This window comes from Aotus nancymaae, unplaced genomic scaffold (assembly GCF_030222135.1).
Source record: "Aotus nancymaae isolate 86718 unplaced genomic scaffold, 86718_ANA_hifiasm-v0.15.2.pri h1tg000008l, whole genome shotgun sequence".
NCBI classification, from domain to species: Eukaryota; Metazoa; Chordata; class Mammalia; order Primates; family Aotidae; genus Aotus; species Aotus nancymaae.
In genome coordinates this window covers 30,726,221-30,749,151 of record NW_026988419.1, presented here as the reverse complement: position 1 = coordinate 30,749,151, position 22,931 = coordinate 30,726,221, and the positions used below count along the sequence as shown (strand labels likewise).

The following is a 22,931-nucleotide window of genomic DNA, read 5'->3' as shown; positions in this document are numbered from 1 at the left end:
CAAGGCACCTAGCCAAAAACATTTTAAAGTTGTTAAAATTTTTGATTTTAACATAGTCATTCATCTCTGTAATCCCAGCACTTTAGGAGGCCAAGGCAGGTGGATCACTTGAGGTCAGGAGTTTGAGACCAGTCTGGACAACATGGTGAATGTCCACCTCTACCAAAAAATATAAAAATTATTGCTCCTGGATATCATGGTGTGCCTGTAGTCCCAGCTACTTAAGAGGCTGAGGCAGGAGAATTGCTTGAATCCGGGAGGTGGAGGTTGCAGTGAATCTAGATTGTGCCACTGCACTCCAGCCTGGGTAACAGAGCATGACTCTGTCTCAAAAAAAAAAAAAAAAATTCAATTTTATTAGAATTCTTAAGTTTAGTTTTATTGGACCTTCTTGGTGAGAGCTTTTCTTTTTTCCCTAAATTTCTCTTCAAAAATCAGCCTCAAGAATTACAGGTCATAGCGCCTTTGCTTTTTTGTGTTCATTTCTGAAATTTACTTATAGTGTCTGTTTTAAATGATTAAGCACAACTTGTTTGTTTTAGCTGGTTGGTTTTTTTTTTTGAGATAGAGTATCACTCTGTTGCCCCCAGTGGAGTGCAATGGTGTGATCTCGGCTCATTGCAACCTCTGCCTCCTGGTTTCAGAGCAATTCTCCTGCCTCAGCCTCCTGAATAGCTGGGACTCCAGGTGCTCAGCACCACATTCGGCTAATATTTGCATTTTTATTCGAACTCCTGACATAGTAATCCGCCTGCCTTGGCCTCCCAAAGTGCTGGTATTACAGGCATGAGCCACCATGCCTGGCCTTAGCTGGTTTTTAAAAAGTATAACTATAAGAAGTACTCTGAATCCCTGAGGAATGGCTGTATTCTGAACCTGCCAGTGTGAATCTGCGATTTGCTTGGAATTGAGGGATTCTCCTACCGGCTGACCTCAAAGTACTGGGAAGAATAAAATAGATTTCAGGAGTCCATACTGGTAGATATCAATGAATAAGTAAATAAGTAGGGAACAAGGGAAAGCCTTCCCATGCAGTAGAATACTAACTCGTAAATACGGAGGGAATTAGAAAATAGAAAATTGCCATTTGGCAGCAACCACAGTAATAAATGTTTCATGCAAGAATTATCAGTAAGTGCTAAATTAGTGGGCAAAACTTCAGTAAAAATAAACAATGTACAATATTTCAAAACACTTCCCACAAGATACTTACTTACTAATTACAAAGGGAAAAACACAGTACTAACTTTGTAGTGGAGAAACATGCAGACACCACCATAACCAAGTGATCAAGGTTAACATCACCAGGAGTGAAACAAAATAGACATGCACCTCCTGATAGGATTTACTAAGAAGGCACAACACCATTCCTGCACTGATGGCACCGCCAAAATGCATAACCTCAGTCTAATTATGAAAAAACATCAGCTAAACCCAAATTCAAGAAATGTTCAAAATAAAAGACCTGTACACTGCAAAAATGTCAAGGTCATGAGACATAAAGATTGAGGAACTGTTCCAGATTAAGAGACTAAAGAGACTTAACTAAATGCAGTGTGTGATACTGGCTTGGATCCTAGACTATGAAAAACTAAAAACGAAATTGAGACATTAGTGGGATAATTGACAAACTCTGAAAAGGTCTACAGTATGATAATGGTCCTATGGAAATGTTAATTTCCTGATTTTGACTGTTGTACTGTAATTATGCAAAAGAATTTCCTTGTTTTTAGGAAATAGACAATGAATAGTTAGTGGCAAAGGGGCATCATGTCTGCTACTCAAACTATTTCAGTTCAGAAGAAATTCGTATGATATAATGGGGGGTGAGGAAGAGACAGAATATGAATGTAAAGCAAACATGGTAACATTTTGGAAACCTAAGTGAAGAATGTATAGTAGTATTTTGTATTAACTTCTGTAGTCTTTCTATAAGTCTGAAATTATTTCAAAATATAAAAATATTGGTATGACAAGGATTCCGAAGTCAGTCTGAAAGGGCTCCCACTGGCCAACACAGGAACAATGTGAGCACCAAAATCAGTAAGTTCAGTGCTGATTATAAACCACTGAAAACATAAGAATCAGGCCAGGTCCAGTAACTCACGCCTGTAACCCCCACACTTTGGGAGGCTGAGATGGGTGGATCACTTGAGGTCAGGAGTTCGAGACCAGCCTGGCCAACACAGTGAAACCCCATCTCTACTAATACAAAAATTAGCCAGGCATGGTGGTGCACACCTACACTGGAGGCATGAGGCCGGAGAATCGCTTGAACCTGGGAGGCGGAGGATGCAGTGAGCCGAGATCGTGCCATTGCACTCCAGCCTGGGCGACTGTCTCCAAAACAACAAAAAAAAAAAAAGAAAAGAAAATATATGAATCTATATCGATAATAAATAGATAAATGAGGATAAGAGAGAACTCTTGTTTACAGCAGGGTATTGAAGACCAGTAGAGGGAGTGAATTATATCTCAGTAGACTGTTTATAAAAAATGTGATCCATGGATGAATAGATAACCAATTGTGTTATATCTACCAAATGGAGTATTATTCAGTCTTAAAAAGGAAGGAAATCTAGTCTCTTGCTACAGGATGAACCTTGAGGACATTATGCTAAATGAAATATGCCAGTCACAAAAAAGCCAAATACTGCATTATTCCAGTTGTATGAGGTATCTAAAGTAATCAAACTCAGACAAAGTGGAATGGTTGTTACTACGGACTTAGGAGAAGGGGTTGTTTATGGGTATAGAGTTTCAGATTTACAAGATGAAAAAGTTCTGAAGATCTGTTTCATAGCAGTATGAACATACTTAATACTACTGAACCGTACACTTAAAAATGGTTAATATGGTAACCAACTGAAGTGTTTGAATGCATTCTTTGTCAACAGGCATCCTGTAATCAGAAAGCATCTTGTATCCCTAAGTTTATATTCATTACCAACAAACCTTAACACAAACTATAAAAGATTACAGTACAAAATGTAGTGTGCTTTGCCAAGCTCACAATTTCTTTCCTTTCCTTTTTTTTTTTTTTTTTTTGGTGGAGACAAGAGTCTTGCTCTGTTAACCAGGCTGGAGTGAGTGCAGTGGCACGATCTTGGCTCACTGTAACCTCTGCCTCCCAGGTTCAAGCGATTCTCCTGCCTCAGCTTCCTGAGTAGCTCAGATTACAGGCACGCACCACCATGCCTGGCCAATTTTTGTATTTTTAGTAGAGATGGGGTTTCACCATGTTGGCCAGGCTGATCTCAAACTCCTGACCTCAAGTGATCCACCTGCCTCAGCCTCCCAAAGTGTTGGGATTATAGGCGTGAGCAGCTGCGCCCAGCAATTTTTTTGTTTTTGTATTTCAGTAGAGACAGGGTTTCACCACATTGCCCAGGCTGGTCTCCAACTCCTAACATGAGGCAGTCCGCCCACCTCGGCCTCCCAGAGTCTAGGATTACAGGCATAAACCACTGCGCCTGGCCCCAAGCTCACAATTTCTATTCAATGCTTTTCACAGTGAGGGATAGGCAGTACAGCTTTCACTTGAATAATAACTCATTATTAAACTATTTTTCTGGACAGTGAGGTGAAAACAATATAATGTGATCCTTTTGTAAATTTATTTGAATTCAACTGATTCTTAAAGCAATGGTAAAGAATATGTAAATAACTTACATGTTGTTAATTTCTTTGGACTCTGTGAAGGCACTGGCTGGCTATCAGAAAGACGAAACTCTGATTCCTCTTGGGAGACCCAGCCTAGAGAAAGGAAGTAAAAATTGTCCATTGTTAATCAAATAGGAAGTAGCATCAGAAAAACAAGAAAAGGTAAAAATATCTAAGTCCTCCAGTCTTTGTACCTGGGTAAGATTCTGTAGTATAAGAGGTATAAAACACTGAAAATTTATCTGTAGTCTTATATTTTAATCATCTTAGTTTCAGAAAGAGTTGCATCTGACTTCCTTACATTTTTCAAAGTGGTTTTGAAATAAATATATGGGATTTTAAAAAAAATAATTGAAATGCAGAATATATAGGAAGAAGTTCTAAAGAGTCAAGAAGAAAAGGAACAGACCTGGTAATTGGAATGTTGAAACCTATAAATATGTTTATACCCTTGGACTCAGTGATCCCACTCCCAGAAATTTATCTTAAGGAAATAATTTAGCTGAAGGAAAAAGTACATGCATGATTTTTTTTTGCAGTATTATCTGTATTAATGAACAAGTAGAAATAATAAGGAATCAGGTAGATTATTGTGTATAAAATGACAATTCTTTGTAATTAAAACATGTCATGAATACTCTATGAGAACATGGAGAAATGTTTGCTACAACATGAAAAACCATTTACGCTATGATTAAGGCACAGCACTAGAAAGGAACTTAGATTATCCTGCCTAATCCCTTCCTTGTATAGAAAAGATCATCTGAGGCCCAACGTAGATAAGGTTCCTCAAACACAGATCTTTTAGCGCTCAGGGAAGCTCACTTTCCTGGTCTACTTCATAAATGAGAGAAGTAGATATAAAGGAAAGATTGGTAGAATTCTGTACAAAGAAGCAGGAGGCAGATTTTGGTCCTGCCTTAACTATTTAAACTGTCTGATGACCTTGAGCAAGTTACTCAAATACTGTGGGTTTCAACTGCTTCAGCTACTAAATGGGAATATCCTGTCTGTCCGCAGGTAGGGATCAGTGCACATATTTTGAGTGGTGAAAAAATATTGTTGATATTACATTGCCAGAAAGTAAAAGTTTAGCACTGCTAGAGACGTGGCAAGTTATGGAGGAAGAGGGAGGAGGTGATAGTGGAGAATGAATCAGTTTGTAAATCTTTATAGCTACTGGGCCATTGATATGCCACAGAAGAATAAATATTTTTAAAGATTTTACTGTAGCAAAATACCTGAATTATCTCTGATAGAGTGCCTCTTTATCAAATAATACTGTCCATTCTTACTGTTAGTCTATTCAATAAATTCTTACTGAGTGATTTAACTGACATTTAGGTTTTTTGTTTTTTGTTTTTTTTTGAGACAGAGTCTCACCCTGTTTCCAGGCTGGAGTGCAGTGGCACGATCTCAGCTCACTGCAACCTCCGCCTCCTAGGTTCAAGCGATTCTCCTGCCTCAGTCTCCCAAGTAGCTGGGACTGCAGGTGCACGCCACCACACCCAGCTAATTATTTTTCTATTTTTAGTAGAGATGGGGTTTCACGATGTTGGCTGGGATGGTCTTGATCTCTTGACCTCAAGATTCGCCCGCCTTGGCCTCCCAAAGTGCTGGGATTACAGGCGTAATCCTGGCTGACATGTAGTTTATTAACTGAGCTAACTGCATGCTGCTGTCAGAGATAGCACAAAGATGACTCACTCTACATATCATGCCTTGGGATGCTTGTAGATAAAGTTTGTATGTCAATATTTAATACAAAGTACAATGCATAAGACACTGCTAGATGCCGTGTGGGGTCCCCCCGATCCGGGGGTTAAAATCTACTGGGATGTGAGAGACTGGGATGTAAGGCAAGATAAAGTAGGATTAGAGCCATGAAAATAGATAAAGCAAAGCACCATGGGAGGCCAGAGGAAGGAGAAACCGTTTCCATTTGGCAGCACTAAGGAAGACTTCAAGGACTGACAATCATGGAAAAAACACTGGATTGGGATCTAATACTCAGGCCCATATCCAGGCTCCATTACTGAACATCAGAAGCAGAAGCAACAACACAAGCACAGATAGATGCATCAGAGGGCTCTGGAGCGCTCAATGTGATGGTAGAAAATGGCAAGTATTCTTACTTCACTTTAAGAGGAGATAGGAATTATGGGTAGAAATGCGACATAGGCAGGTTTTATCCTGGAAACTATGGTGTTTCATTTTAAGAAGTGTAAGCCGGGACTGACATCAGAATCTGCTGCTTGGAGAGAGAACTCCATGGAAGTGTGGAGGGTGAACTGGGGGTTGGAGACCTGTTAGAAACTCACAGTAACCTAGGAAACCAAATGAGGCTCTAAATGGCTCTGGTGTGGAGGCAGAGAGTAGTGGGACATTTGAGACAGGTTTCAGAAACAGAACTGACAGGATTTGGTAACCAATATGGATGTGGGAAACAAAGTGACCCCCAAGGTGCAGGATTGGACACAGGACGGTGGACTCTCTCCTGCTGCCTTGCCCAGAAGGCTATCCTGGAACCAGCCTCCAGAGCTGTTCCTTTGTCCTGTCAACTCTGAACATACCAAGTTTTACTTGATGGAAGAAACAGTATTGCCTGCCCTAGGTACGAGTAATTAGCAGGTCAAGTGTTTTAAACCAGACACCTGGGAAAATCAGTGAAGAAAACATGGAGTCTGGTGAAGGTGGGAGGGAAGCAGCCCTTGCTTCAGTCTGTTGACAGATTCCAGAGGCGACTAATGTTTTTCCAGTTGATTGGTGGACTGCAGATTTTATCTAATAGTGCTGACATTAAAATCAATCTTGTTGATTCTAGCATCAATAAGCACACAATTTTGCTCATAAAGTAAAGCTCATGTGTCCAAATGTTTCATAGACACTTACTGTTGAACGCTCCAGCCGCATGAAAGCCAAGGTCAAAGAGTTGTGAAGGAAGGAATTGAGAAGAATGAACGAGGGGCTCAGACCCCATGGAAGGCTCTTGGGACGTGAGACTGGCACTGGGGCTCCAAAAGGCAGTCTGGCATTCTGGGGTAAATTCACTAGTACTTGAAGAACCAGAACTTAGGAGGTTGTTCAGAAATGAGAATTCCTTCTCAAAATCTTCTCCTTCCAGTGAATCCACAGGTAGATCTTTTGCGACTACTGAGTGTAAATAAAAACAAAGTCGTTTTTGATTTTAGGAAATGAGAGTAAGGCATAGGACAAATCAAATTTATTTCACTGTTTTTATACTGTATTAACATAATTTTAAGTGAACAACTAAATTAACTGCAAATTTATGTGAAACTATTTCTAATTAGGCAGGATTTAGGCCAAAATGGCCACATTTCACAATGAAGATGTAAGTTATGAATAGCTATCTATGAAACAATTAAGCTACCACCTAAGTCAGAAACTAAAGGAGATGCAAAAAGACATAGAAACAAATTAATAATACGAGACTTTAATATACCATTCTGACTAAAAACAGGCCAAGAGGACAACAGATTAAAGAGCATAATCAGTAATGTAGTTATTTTGGATATATACCAACCTTGGTAATGGAAACATTCTTCTTAAGCACACATTGAAAATGTACAAAAGTTGATTATACTAAGGCACACACAAAAAATCACTGTGTTCTTAAAGTAGGAACATTACACACAACATGCTCTGATCATAATGCAATAAAAAGACAATTCTAAAATTAAACTATAAAAACAAATAGGTTCTTCCATCTGTAAATTTTAAAACCTACTAAACAACTCTTAGTTGAAAAGGGAATAGACTTTCTGAAAAATAATGATGAGGGAAATATTTCATATCATAATCCATGGTGGTAAGTAAAATGTATAGAAGACCATTGTTTTGGACTGAGCTCTTGTACTAGACCCAACAGATCAAACCAAAATGGGGTCGATCATGCTAAGTTCCACATCATCAAACGAAAACTAAGTTATCTGGCCTTTCAAGACATCTGGAGAGAGACATCATAGCCAAGTCCCCAAGCAGACCAGTCCTAGCTGGCATGATAAGGAAGTCCCCTCTGCTTTAACTGTTACAAGAAAAGTAACTTTGCAATGATCAATCCACTTTTTGTTTTCTGTTTCTGCTTTCCTCCATCCTTTTGTCTATAAAACCAACCTCCTCAGAACACTCATTCTATTTTATAGAATGGGGTGTTGCCTGATTCTAGAATTGCAAGTAAAAGCCAATTAAGGTCTTTAAATTTATTGTAATTTTACCTTTTGACAATGGAATACTTAAATGGCATAAACAAAGGAAAAATCATAAACACTTTTATCAATAAAAATGAAAGGGAGGGGCTTCATAGACCTGCACCCCAGCATAATTGGTGAAAGTTATTTTTCAAAAGAAACAAGCATTTAAAGTCTCTGGAACTGGTCCCAGGGACATGCAGCAAATGAATATTTACTTAAGAAAATCTATAACTTAGGAAAAACAGCAAGAGTTTGTCGTATTTGAACTGAGGGCCACTCCCATCCTCCCACTTCCCAACTTGGCAAGATGGAGATTCCACTCCTGTCTGGTACAGCCAGAACACAGGGCTCCTTCTCCCTCCAGCTATCAGTCAAGGGCTAGCATCCTAGGAGGAGTAGGATGCCAGCATTTCACATCCTGTCCCGTTACTTGTTGCTGAGGTGAGTGCAGTCAATAGATGATAGAGGCTCCCATCTCCTCCCCAGATCCCATTTATGGGTTGGGAAGTCCGAGTTTGCTGTGGTGTCCTGAGAATATAGGGGCCCTGACCACTTGACTCTGCTAGTAAAGTGGCGGTTTCATGAAAAAAGAAGCAAGCCAAGAAGACCTAAGGCTACTGTCACTCTCCTTACCTAGTACTCATCTCTTAGAGCAAGGATGACACACAGAAAGTAGCATGCCATTGTCCCCACTCCCAGCTCAAGCTCTGACTCAGAGATTTTCCTTGCAGGGAGTGAGGGAGAAGCAGACCATAAAACAGTTCCTAATCCCTTTCCAAAGGCACTGACTTCATTTGCAACAGAGTGTAGGAAGTTCAACCCTAAGGATGCTCTCAAAACAGTGGAGGTTGTTGCAAAAAGGCAACTGGGAGAAGACTCATAGTATCATTAAACATGTAGGCTAAACTGTAGGCCAGCTACTTTGCCTGAAGGAACCAGGAAAAAAGCCAGCTGGGGTCACCACAAATTTCAGTGACCTTGAGAACTATTTCTTCAAATGAGTCCAAATTTGATTGGTGTATTGTATGGAATAATTTATGCTCCAGGGCACTGCTGAAATCAATAGAGCAATCAGCTGGAAGAAGAAAAAATGACAAACTGGACTTATAAAGAATTTTGTGCTTCCAAAGGCAAAACTGAGAAAATAAAAAGACTGGGACAAAATACTTACAAGTCATATATCTGATAAAGGACTTTATCAAAAAATATGTAAACTCTTACAACTTAATAAGATAAACCCCAATTTAATAATGGGCAATAGATTTGTCAACAAGGAAGATAATATGAATGGCCAATAGCACATGAAAAGAGTCTCAACACCCTCAGTCACCAAAGAAATGGAAATTGAAGCTACAAATTAAAAGCACCAGAATAGCTGTGCACAGTGACTCACGCCTGTAATTCCAGCACTTTGGGAGGCTGAGGCAGGTGGATCACCTGAGGTCAGGAATTTGAGACCAGCCTGGCCAACATGGCAAGACCCCATCTCTACTAAAAATACAAAATTAGCCAGGCATGGTGTGTCATGCCTGTAATCCCAGCTACTCAGGAGGCAAGGCTGGAGAATCACTTGAACCTGGGAGGTGGAGGTTGCAGGCAAGCTGAGATTACGCCATTGCACTCAGGCCTGGGCAACAAGAGCAAAACTCCATCTCAAAAAAAAAAATTGAAAAAAAATCGCTAGAATAACTATTAATTAAAATATACTGTACATGGCGGCTGATGGCTGACGCTTGTCATTCCAGAACTTTGGGAGGCCGAGGCAGGTGGATAACTTGAGGTCAGGAGTTCAAGATCAGCCTGGCCAATATGGTGAAACACCTTCTCTACTAAAAACACAAAAATTAGCTGGGCATAGTGGTGCATGCCTATAATCCCAGCTACTCAGGAGGCTGAGGCAGGAGACTCAATCACTTAAACCCAGGAAGTGGAGGTTGCAGTGAGCTGAGATTGTGCCAGTGCACTCCAGCCTGGGTAACAGAGTGAGACTCCATCTCAAAAAAATAAAATATAAAATAAAATAGAGATAATACCAAATGTTGGCAAAGATGTGGAGAAACTAGAACCCTCACACTCTGCTGGTGGAAATAAAATGGTGCAATTATGTTGAAAAAAGTTTGGCAGTTCCTTAAGAAGTTAAATTTACCGTACTATCTCTCAATTCCACTCCTGGGAATCTAACCAAGGAAAATGACAATGTATGCCCACACAAACAGAAGTACATGAATGTACAGTGGTGGTATTCTAATAGCCAAAAATTATAAACAATCTAAATGTCCATCTACTGGTAAGTAAACATAAGATGGTATATCCATACAATGATTGAATACTATTGCTCAACAAAAAGTAATAAACTACTGATATATACAACATGGATGACTCCAAAAAACATTAAGTGGAAGGTGCCAGAAATAAAGGACTACCTTTTTGCATGGCTTCATTTATATTAAATGTCTAGAAAAGGCAAATTATAGAGACAAAAACAGATTACTAATTACTGATGGCTTGGAGTGAATCAGAGATTAATTTAAAACAAGTGTGAGAGAATAAATTTGGGGGTAATGGAAACATTGTAATATCCAATTGTGGTAATGGTTGCATAATCTAAATTTACTAAAAATTATGAACTGTTATACTTAGAATGGGTGAAATTTATGGTAATTAAATTATACCTAAATAAAGCTGTTAAAAATCAAAAGAAATTTTATACAGCTCTATTGCAAATAAATTTAGAAGTCTAGAGAATGAATAATTTCTTACATAATTTACTAAAATCAATTCCAGTACAGATTAAAAGCTTAAACAGACTAATTTCTATATACAGAGAAAAAAACACATACACACAAGAAAGCACCAGATCTAGACATTTTCATAGATTAAGACATGAATAAGAGGCTGGGCGCAGTGGCTCACACCTGTAATCACAGCACTTTGGGAGGCCAAGGCAGGCAGATCACCTGAGGTCAGGAGTTCAAGATCAGCATGGCCAATATGGCAAAACTCCCCGTCTCTACTAAAAAAAAAAAAAAAAATTAGCCAGGTGTGGTGGCTGGTGCCTGTAATCTCACCTCCTCAGGAAGCCAAAGCAGGGAGAATTGCTTGAACCCAGGAGGTGGAGGCTGCAGCAGTGAGCAGAGATCATGCCACTGCACTCCAGCCTGGGTGACAGAGAGAGACTCCATCTCAAAAAAAAAAAAAAGAATGCAAAAAGAGCTGGGTGCAGTGGCTCACACCTGTAATCTCAGCACTTTGGGAGGCTAAGGTGGGTTGATCACCTGAAGTCAGGAGTTTGAGACCAGCCTGACTAACATGGTAAAACTCTGTCTCTATTAAAAATACAAAATTTGCCAGGCATGGTGGCATGCACCTGTAATCCCAGCTACTCAGGAGGCTGAGGCAGGAGAATTGCTTGAACCTGGGAGATGGAGGTTGCAGTGAGCCAAGAACGCACCTTGCACTCCGCCTGAGCGACAAGATCGAAACTCCATCTCCAAAAAAAAAAGAATGCAAATATAGTAGTAAAATATTAGCAAGCGAAGTAGTATAAAATGATAAAGCTGGACTTACAACTTGAATGCAAAGATGATATAATATCAGGAAACCTATTATTATAGTTCATCATATTAATATATTTAATAAGGAAAAGCAAGTAATTGCTGGCATAGATACTGAAAAAGCTGCCAACAACATTCAACAACTATTAGCCGGGTGTGGCGGTATGCACCTGTAATCCCAGCTACTTGGGAGGCTGAGGTACGAGAATCGCTTGAACCCAGGAGACAGAGGTTGCAGTGAGCCAAGATCACACCACTGCACTCTGGCCTGGGTGACAGAGTGAGACTCTATCTCAAAAAAAAAAAAAAAAAATCAATAACCATTCCTAATAAAAAGTCTTGAGAAAATAAGTATGTATGGATACTTTTTTAATATCATGAAATATATCTTTTGGTCCAAAGCCAGCATCTTAGTTCAGAAATATTATAGGCATTTCCACTAAAGCCAGGAAATGTTCACTACTAGCTAACATTGTTCTGAAGGTAGTACCCAATGTAATTACACAGGAGAAATCTATGCTTTCGTAAGAATAAAAAACAAGATGGTCTCTATTTTCAAATCATATAACTCAAATAATAAAAGAATTCAGCTATATACCAGGATATAAAAGTAATATGCAAAAGTGAATAGCATTCATATATACAAAATAATAACCAATGAAAATATATAATGGGGAAAGAAACCCATTTACAATAGCAACCAGAAAGATTAAATACATAGAGATAAACTTAACAGGAAATGTTCCAAAACCTGTACAAAAAAAAAAAATCTCTGAAAAATAAAGTAAACTTTAACAAATGGAAAGATGTCCCTTGTTTTTCATTATGATGTCTCAACATGATCAACCTGTCAGTTTTCACATTTAATGTGATTACGATAAAAGTATCAATGAGCTTTTTAATAAAGCTCCACAATTTTATATTCAAATTGAAAAATAAACATGCAAAAATAGCTAAGAAAATAATTTTTTAAAAAGGAGGGGGGATTCTAGCCTTACTAGATATTAAAACAACAAGAAAGTTTCTATAATTAAAACTATGTGGGCCGGGCAAGGTGGCTCATGCCTGTAATCCCAGCACTTTGGGAGGCAGAGGTGGGCAGATCACTTGAGGCCAGGAGTTCAAGACCAGCCTGTTCAACATGGTGAAACCCCGCTTCTATTAAAAATATAAAATTAGCCAGGCGAGGTGGTGCATGCCTGTAATCAGAGCTACTTGGGAGGCTGATGCAGGAGAATCACTTGAACCCTGGGAGGCAAAGGCTGCAGTGAGCTAAGATCACGCCACTACACTCCATCCTGGGCAACAAGAGCAAAACTCCATCTCAAAAAACAAACAAAAAAACCATGGGGCACTGTTGCATGCACACACCAATGAAATATAAAGAAAGTCTAGAAATACACCCAAGTGGAAACAGAAATATAGTATAAAGATGTTACCTCAAATTACTAGGACAAAGATGGCATTTAAAATATATATATAAAGGGTGGGCGAGGTGGCTCATGCCTGTAATCCTAGCACCTTGGGAGGCCATGAGGTCAGAAGTTTGAGACCAACCTGGCCAACATGACAAAACCCTGTCTGTACTAAAAATACAAAAAAAAGCTAGGCGTGGTGGCACACACCTATAATCCCAGCTATTTGGGAGGCTGAGACAAAAGAATTGCTTGAACCCAGAAGGCAAAGTTTGCAGTGAGCCGAGATCGTGCCACTGCTCTCCAGCCTGGGTGACTAGAGCGAGACTGTCTCAAAAAAAACAAAAAACAAACAAACAAAAAAAACCCATATATATATATATATGATAGCCATTTGGGGAAAAAAAAAAGCAGGGGATAACATTTGATCTGTTGCTAACACTGTACACATGAATTAACTTCAAATGAATTCAAGATCTAAATGTAAAAAATAATACTATATAAATACCAGAAGAAAGCATAAGAGAAATCTTTTATAATCTGGGTTTAGGAAAAGCTTTCTGACTATGACTAAAGTCCAGATCCAATAAAAGAAAAGATTAACAAATTTGACTGTATTTAAAACTTTAAAAACATTTTTAACTTTAAAAAATTTAAAGAAACAAAGTCACAAGACAAATGGCAAACTAGGAGAAAATACTGACAGCCAAATTGCTTGAGAAAGATATTCAAGGTAGTTATTTAATGCTTAGGAAGTACCTTAATTTACTCTTGATCCTCATTTTATAGATAAGAAAACAAGAATGTTGGGGACATACTTTTGTTTCCTAAATAGTGATTTTAATTTATTTAATGTTGAATGACATTTACTATTTTGCTAGTATCTAAAGACACTGATAATACAAAAATTTGCATTCATTCATTCATTCAACAAATATCTACTCAGTGCCTATACTGCTGGTGGTCGAGATACATGAGACAGAAAAACAGACACAGCCCTAGCTGTCCTGGTTATACAGATACAGTCTGAAAGGGCCCAAACATACAGAACAAAGATTTAATTTCCATTGTGATATGCTACAAAGTAGAGGCACATAATTGCATTCTTATGTAGAGACTGAGACAGTTTCTAATGTTAAGGAAATAAACATTAAATGAAAATTGAAGAATTTTAAAGAATAATTTATATAGAGAGTGAAATGATTATTTCTTACCATTTTCAGAGTTAGAAAACTGAGGTGCTCTAAATTCTCTCATTTGAGAATGTTTTTCCTTGTGATCTTTGTTTGCTAAAACAAAAGCACATAAAAGAAAAGTTGAACAAGAAGAAATTCAGCAAGAATATTTACTGTAATATTTTATCATTAGGTCAAGTGTTCAATTGACCAAATCAGAGTCTAAAACATACAAAAGGGAAACATAAAAATTTAAATAATCTTATATATAAAAATCACATTTCTGTGTATATATGTGTGTGTGTATATATATATATATATATAAATATATCAATATAACATCAGAGGTATTCAGGTGCTCTATTAAGTCTCTGTCCCCTTGAAGTTTAAGTTTTCACATTCCAAAGTCCGTTCCTTCCTTGGTGGACCTATTCTTATTCTATGCTCTCTGATCGGCCATTTTATATTTGTTCCGCCTGATCTCCATGCCCTGACACTCTGACACAATGGATGTTTATTTTACATTGAATGAATATGGTCTACGATTTTATTATTGTTTAATTGACAAAAGTGTATAATTTATCACATACAGCATATTGTTTTGATATATGTAATACATTGTGAAATGGCTAAATTTAGCTAATTAACATTTGTATTACCTCACATACTATTTTTTTGTGGTGAGAACACTACTCTCTTAACAATTTGTTGTTGTTGTTTTTGAGACAGTCTTGCTCTGTCAGCTAGGCTGGAGTGCAGTGGCACAATCTCAGCTCAATGCAATCTCCACTTCTGGGGTTCAAGCGATTCTCCTGCCTCAGCCTCCTGAGTAGCTACCACACCCAGCTAATTTTTGTATCTTCAGTAGATACGTGGTTTTGCCATGTTGGCCAGGTGGTCTTGAACTCCTGATCTCAAATGATCCTCTCGCCTTTGCCTCCCAAAGTGCTGGGATTATAGGTGTGATCCACCATGCCCAGTCTCTCTCAACAATTTTCAAGAATATATTGTTATTAAATACAGTCACCACGTTTTACAATAGATCTTTTGAACTTATTCCTCCTGTCTAGTTGAAATTTTGTATCCTTCAGACATCTCCCCAGTGCCCTCTCCACAACTACCTACCACTCACTCTATTCTCTGCTTCTATGAGTTCAACTTTTTAGATTCCACATATAAGTTGGTATTGTCTTTCTGTGTCTGGCTTATTTCACTTTGCATGATGTCCTCTGGGTTCATTCACTTAGTCACAAACGACAGATTTCCTTCTTTTTGAAGGCTGACTAGTATTCCATTGTGTACACATACCATAATTATCTTTATCTGTTCATCTGTTGATGAAAACTTAACATTGATTCCATATCTTAGTTATTGTGATTAAGGATATGGTCTACTTTTTTTTTCTGGGAAAGGGTCTTGCTCTGTTGCCCAGGCTGGAGTGCAGTGGCGTGATCATAGCTCACTATAGCTTCCGCCTTTCAGACTCAAGAGATCCTCCCACTTCAGTAACTAGGACTCCTCCCAAGTAGCTGGGACTATAGGGTGTGGCACCATGCCTGAATAATTTTTTAAAATTTTTTGTAGAAACAAGGTCTCACTATGCTGCCCAGGCTAGTTTTGAACTTCTGGGCTTGGCCTCCCAAAGTGCCAGGATAACAGGTGTGAGCCACCATGCCTGATCAAGGATATAGTTTACTTTTAAAAATTTGTACATATTTGTGAGGCACATGTTAAATTTTGTTACATGTATATAATGAATAGTGGTCAAGTCAGGGTATTTAGGGTGTTTGTCATCTGAGTATAATACATTTATGTTAAGTATAATAACTGTGGTCTGCTATCAAACATTGATATATTCCTTCTATTTAACTGTTTCTTTGTACCCTTCAACTCACCTCTCTTCATCCTCCTCAATTCCCCCCACCACTCACCCTTTCCAGTCTCTGTTATCTATTTTTCTACTCTCTACCTGCATGTGATCAAAATATTTAGCTCCCACATATAAGTGAGAATGTGTGATATTTGTCTTCTTGTGCCTGGCTTATTTCACTTAAGATAATGACCTCCATTTCCATCCATGTTGCTGCAAATAACAGGATTTCATTCTTTTTATGGCTGAATAGTATTCCATTGTGTATATATGCTACTTTTTCTTTATCCATTCATCCACTGATGGACCCTTAGGGTTGATTCCATATCCTCGCTATTGTGAATACTGATGGAATAATCATGGAAGTGCAGGTATCACTTTGATATATTAATTTCTTTTCCTTTGGGTAGATAACCATTAGAGGATTGCTGGATCAAATGATAATTCTATTTTTAATTTTCTGAGAAATCTCAATACTGTTTTTCATAGTGGCTGTATTTCATAGTGTTTTTCATAGTTTACATTCCTACCAATAGTGTGTAAGAGTTCTCTTTTCTCTGCATCCTCATTAGTATCTGTTATTGTTTGTCTTTTTAATAACAGCCATTCTGACTGGGGTATGCTGATATCTCATTGTGGATTTGATTTGCATTTCCCTGATGATGAATGATGTTTAGCACTTTTTCATATACCTGTTGACCATTGTTATGTCTTCTTTTGAGAAATGTCTATTCATGTCCTTTGCCCGCTTTTTTTTTTTTTTTGAGACAGAGTCTCACTCTGTCTCCCTGGCTGGAGTGCAGTGGTGCAATCTCAGCTCACTGCAACTTCTACCTCTCAGTTTCAAGCGATTCTCCTGCCTCAGCCTCCTGAGTAGCTGGGACTATGGCATGTGCCACCACAGCCAGCTAATTTTTGTATTTTTAGTAGAGACGGTATTTGACCATGCTGGTCAGGCTGGTCTCAAACTCCTGACCTTATGTACTGCCCACCTTGGCCTCCCAAAGTGCTGGGATTACAGACGAGCCACCGCGCCCGGCCTTGCCCACTTTTTAATGTTTATTTTTCTTGAATTATTTGAATTCCTCCTATATTCTGGATATTAGTCCTTTGCTGGATTGATAGTTTTCAAATATTTTATCCTACTGAAGAGACTGTAGCTGCACTCTCTTGATAATTTATTTTGCTGTTCAGAAGCTTTGTATTTTAATTAAGTCCCTTTTTTCTATTTTTGGTTTTGTTCTCTGTGCTTTTGAGGTCTTAGTCATAAATTCTTTGTGTAGAAAAATGTCCAGGAGCATTTTCCCTAGGTTTTTCCCTCATATTTTAATAGTTTGGGGTCTTACATTTAGGTCCTTGATCTATTTTGAGTTGATTTTGTATATGGTAAGAAATAGGAGTTCAGGTTCATTCTTCTACATGGGGCTATTAAGGATATGGTCTACTTTTAATTCAAAGGCTGCTTTATTCTTTTAAAAACAGGGCATAACAATAAGCAGCATCTTCACATTTCTCACTTAAGCTAGAGCTTGAGTAGTAGTGATCTCATAGGAAAAGAAAGATCTACACATGCCAAAAGATAGCATACTCTTTTGTGATCAAAAAACAGCATTGTCTTGTATTTTTAAATGTTTTAAACATTTAGAAAGTCAAATATACAAACCAAATCCTCCAGAGGCAAAATTCTACTAAAAAAATTACTTCCAAGTTTTAAGCCTATATATCAAGACAAAAATAAAATAATTATGCCCTATTGCAAAAATAGAAGCCAGTTTTTGAGTCAGTTTTCTACATGATCCATTTTGTATTCATTGGATACCATCTCTATGTCATGTTACTCAGCATAGACACACATAGAGACAAAAAAAGTACATGATTTTTACACTTTCTAACATACTCAACTATTATTAGGGCCATTTAAAAAAATGAAATGTAAATTTCTCCTACATACAAAGGTGGACAGTGTTGCTGTACAGAGAGCTTAAAGAATGTGATACATCTAAGGACAAGAAAGTAATAGCTCTATGACACTATTATTAAAATTCTATGCTCAGTTTGGGATACTATAAAATAATATGGAAAAAGTAAAAAAAAAAAAAAAAAAAAAAAGGTAAAAACAGCCAAAGTAATTAAAAAGAAAACAAATTCAAAAGGAATATTTAAGTAAATCAGGGTTATTTAACCTTACAATAAGGAAGCTAAAGGATGAATTAGGTTTTAAGTTCAAATACATAATATAAAACAGTTAGAAATATGCAGAAGATTTAAAAGTTTTCAAATGGACTTTATCAGTAAAGATTTTAGTTGAACATAGGAGGAAAAAAACAGAGGAAAAAATCTAGGAATGGAAAAGATTCCAGAGGTGGCCAGAGAAAGAAGTGAGAAGAATAATCCTGGTTGTGGGGAAGGGAATAGGAATTGCTGATGCAGAGGCAGAGTCACAGCAAGGAAGGTTGTAGGCTGCAGAAATAGAGTTTGGGGAATGGAGAGATGTGTTAAAGGATCTTTAAGGAAATGTTGTTGGATAAGATGAAGGGTAACCTCCCTCCTCTCTCTTCTCCAGAAATTTTCAATAATGATCTGCTTTACCTTACAGTGCTTTTGGTATAGGTTCATGTAGTTTGGTTTCATTTTATTTTAATGCTACAGATGCATGACATTGGCATTAAGATAGGCAGATGAGTGAGAAAGGTCCAGCTCAAAGGCTTAGTTTTGTTCCATTTTATGAAACACCATTTGAGTGAATATCTCAGAGCATAAATCTTTGAGGGCATTTCAAATTATTTCCTCAGTAGAGTTCTTAAAGTAAAATTACTCAAAGTCTGGAATGTTTACATTCTTCAGAAAATTTGTCCCAGTTTCCATTTCTACAAGTAGTGCTAGTGTTCTTTTGGTCTCGGGGACACTGAATATATTCAAAATGTTCGTATCAATAAGGCTAATGAAAAATGCTACCCAGAAATTTAGTAGGCTAGATACTCAGAAGCACCCTCCCTTGCAAAAAAAAAAAAAATCCTTACTAAATCTATAAAATATACTTTTTTCTCTGCTCTCCTGGCTTCTCTACATAAAATATAGGTTTAATGCACTGCTGGACTTGTTAGAAGTAAATAAAACAAAATGTAAGCTGAAACCAGAGCCAGGAAGAGAAGCAGCAAGCAAAGAAGAAAGGCGGGTATGCTCTGGGCAATGCCTTTGCTGACACTGCCAGACAAAGCCCTTGGCAAACATAAGGAAACTGAGCTGAACCCACAATTCCTATGTTAAACTAAAGGCTCTGGAAGAGGGTTAAAGTAGTCACCAGGCTGTGAGTATTCCTTGACTCTGGAAAGAGGCAATATGAATTTTCTTCAACAAAAAATTCTGTCTGGTATTGACAAATCGCTAAAGAAACAAGCTACCACAAGAACACTGGGAAAAAAAAATAGATTTAGACCCCCCTAAGAACTTCAAATATTTGTATTTTTAGATATGGATGTGAGTCAAAAAGTGAGAAAGAGCAAGGGACTATAAAATTGACTAAGCAAATTTATAATACAACAAATAGAACTTTTATAAATAAAAAGTATAGTTCTTTGGGGGAAGAATTCTTAGTGTATATATTAAATAGTAGATTAGATGCAAGAAGAGACAATTAGTAAGAAACAAATCTGAAAAACAGAATGTAGTATAGCAGGAAAGGGGGATGAAAATATGAAATAGAAGTTAAAAAATATGAGGAATTAATGACAAGGTCCACCCTAAGCTTACTAGAGTTCTGGAAGCAGAAAACAGAGAAAATGGAGGACAGGGAATATTTTTAAAGATAATCATTGAGTCATGCATATTTTATCACACTAAAAAGAAAAAAAGTTTGAGCATTTTCCAGAACTAGTAAAAGACACAATAGAAATACAATTTATACCAGCAAAAATTAAAACAAATAAAAATTACACATTTAGATACTGTACTGAAAGGGCAGAATACCAAAAACAAAGAGCACATCCTAAAAGCAGTCAAATAGACAAGCTGAATTCACTATAAAGGAAAAATAATTAGCCTAACTGAAGATTTCTCAACAGCAACCATAGAAGGCAGAAAACAACAGAAGATGCAGGGCGCAATGGCTTATGCCTGTAATCCCAGCACTCTGAGAGGCTGAGGTGGGTGGATCACTTGAGGCCAGGAGTTTGAGACTAGCCTGGCCAACATGGGGAAACCCTGTCTCTCCACAAAATACAAAAATTAGCAGGCATGGTGACATGGGCACCTGTAATCCCAGCTACTCAGGAGGCTGAGACAGGAGAATCACTTGAACCCAGGAGGCAGAAGTCATAGAGAGCCAAGATTACGCCACTGTACCCCAGCCTGGGCAACAGAGCAAGACTCCATCTCAAAAAAAAAAAAAAAAGTATCTAAACTAAAGGATGCAGTCAAGGAAAAAAGAAAATGAACTCACAATGAAGATCTGAAACATAGAAAGAAATAGTTAAGACAGGAAGAATATGGATAAATCTCAATTTTTTTTATAAAACAAGAATGATGTTCTAATTTGTAGAATATTAGAAAAATCAGAAATAGAAATAAAATGTATAACTTTCTTTCTTTTTTTTTTTTTTTTTGAGACAGAGTCTCACTCTGTTGCCAGGGTGGAGTACAGTGGCACGATCTCGGCTCACTGCAATCTCTGACTCCGGTTCAAGCAAGTCTCCTGCCTCAGCCTCCCGAGTAGCTGGGACTACAGGCGTGCATCACCATGCCCAGCTAATTTTTGTATTTTTAGTAGAGACGGGGTTTCATCATGTTGGCCAGAATGGTCTCGATCCCTTGACCTCCTTGTGATCCACCTGCCTCAGCTCCCAAAGTGCTGGGATTACAGGCATGAGCCACTGTGCCCAGCCAAAATGTTAACTTTCGAATCAGTAAATGGCGGGAGTGGGGAAAGATGAAGAAAACTTCTTAAACAAATGAAAAAAAAAAAATTCAAAATGAGCCAAACAGGAGACCAAAGAATGGGAGTGGAAGGACAAAACCAATGGAAACAGAAAATATGGGTCCAAATATAGTGACAATAAACATAAATGGACTAAACTCACAAGTTAAAAGAATAACAAGTTGACATACCAGGCTAAACCTTGACATACTGGACTAAAAAAATTCAGCTAAATCTGGTTTATGAGACATATCTCACCTAGAAGGACATGGTGAGGGCTAGGCATGGTAGCTCACACCTGTAATCCTAGCATTTTGGGAGTCTGAAGCAGGCAGATCACCTGAGGTCAGGAGTTCAAGACCAGCCTGGCCAACATGGCAAAACCCCATCAGTACTAAAAACACAAAAATTGGCTGGGCGTGGTGGTGGGCGCCTGTAATCCCAGCTACTCGGGAGGGCAAAGCCAGGAGGCAGAGGTTGCAGTGAGCCAAGATCGTGCCACTGTACTCCAGCCTGAACAACAGAGCAAGATTCTGTCTCAAAAAAAAAGAAAAAAAAAAAAAAAAAGGACGTGGGAAAACCAAAAGGAATACTAAGAAAATATTTAATAAAATAAAGCTAGTTATGCTCTACTAATATCATATAAAGGAGACTTTAAGCCAAAAATTCATTATTACTATTATTTTGAGACAGGTTCTCACTCTGTTGACCATGCTGGAGTAAAGTGGAGCAGTCTTGGCTCACTTCAGCCTCGACCTACCAGGCTCAACTGATCCTCCCCACTCCTCAGTCTCTGGAGTAGCTGGGACTACAGGTGCATGCCACCACACCTGGCTAATTTTTTGTAAAGGTGGGATTTCGTCATGTTGCCCAGGCTGGTCTTGAACTCCTGGGCTCAGGTTATCCACTTGCCTCGGCCTACCAAAGTGCTGGGATTACAGGCATGCGCCACCACACCTGGCCCCAAAAAGCATTATTAAAGCCAGAAGGGGTCACTGTATAACAATAAAAAATTAATTCACCAAAAAGATATAAAAATTCTAAACTTGTATATGCCCTCTACCCCCAAATTCTCGACATACATCAAGTAAAAAACTACAGGACAAAGCTGAAAATCCAATTTAACAGCGGAAGAATTTAAAACACATTTCTCAACAAGTAAACAAAAATTAGTAAAGATATAGAAGACCTACAGCAACACAAGTAACAAGCTTGATTTAACAGATATAAATAGGCTCCTATTCAACAGTTTGACTATACATTCTTCTTAAGCAACATGAAACATTTACAAAATATGGCTATTTGTTATTCCATAAAGAAAAAGTTCTAATAATTCAAAGAATCAGTGTCATAAGAACACATTCTCTGACCATGATGCAATTTAGTTAAAATCAATAACAAAAAGATGAATTTTTCTATTTCCATAATTTGGCAATTCAGTAACACATTTCAAAATCACTCATGACCATGAGTCATGCAAGACGGAATGAAAATTTTTAAATAACTGAAATTGAATGATAATGAAAATACTACATAAAATGTATGGATCTTCATACAATGGATTCATTTATAAAAAGGAAAGAATTCCTGATATAAGCCCCATCATGGATAAACCTGAAAAGCATTAAATGAAGTGAAAGAAGCTAGACATGAGAAGAGCACATATTGTATGATTGTATTTATAAATGTCCAGAGAATACCAATTCATATGGAAAAAAAGTAGATTAGTAGTTGGGAACAGGGTTACAAATGGGCATAAGAAAGCTTACTGAGGGAATGAAACTGTTCTAAAATTGATTTATGGACATGGTAGTGCCACTCAGTAATAATTAAAAATCACTGACATATACTTGAAATGAGTTTCATAATACATAAAGTATATCTTGATAAAGCTGTTTTAAAAGAAAACTTGTAAGATATAGGAAAATTAAAATTCTGAGGTAAATATAGCTTTAAAGAAAGAAAGATGGCTGGGCACGGTGCCTCACATCTGTAATCCCAGCACTTGGGCAGGCTGAGGCAAGAGGATCACTTGAGGCCAGGAATTCAAGACCAGCCTTGGCAACAAAGCAAGATAACAACAACAAACCAGAAAGAAAAATATCAAAGTAAAGAGAGGAAAATAATAACT

General features: G+C 37.8%; 1 protein-coding gene across 3 annotated transcripts in view; it reads right to left on the bottom strand.

The window, feature by feature from the left end:
* The window catches only part of ICA1L (islet cell autoantigen 1 like), a 75,792-nt gene that overhangs the window by 6,000 nt on the left and 46,861 nt on the right, over window positions 1-22,931 (bottom strand). For all 3 annotated transcript variants that reach the window (XM_064373153.1, XM_064373154.1, XM_012446329.2), the window contains 3 exons: window positions 14,058-14,132; window positions 6,556-6,816; window positions 3,673-3,756 (listed from right to left, as the gene is read on the bottom strand). In XM_064373153.1, coding sequence (XP_064229223.1) covers window positions 3,673-3,756; window positions 6,556-6,816; window positions 14,058-14,132 — 420 coding nt within the window. The remainder of the gene's footprint in view (window positions 1-3,672; window positions 3,757-6,555; window positions 6,817-14,057; window positions 14,133-22,931) is intronic.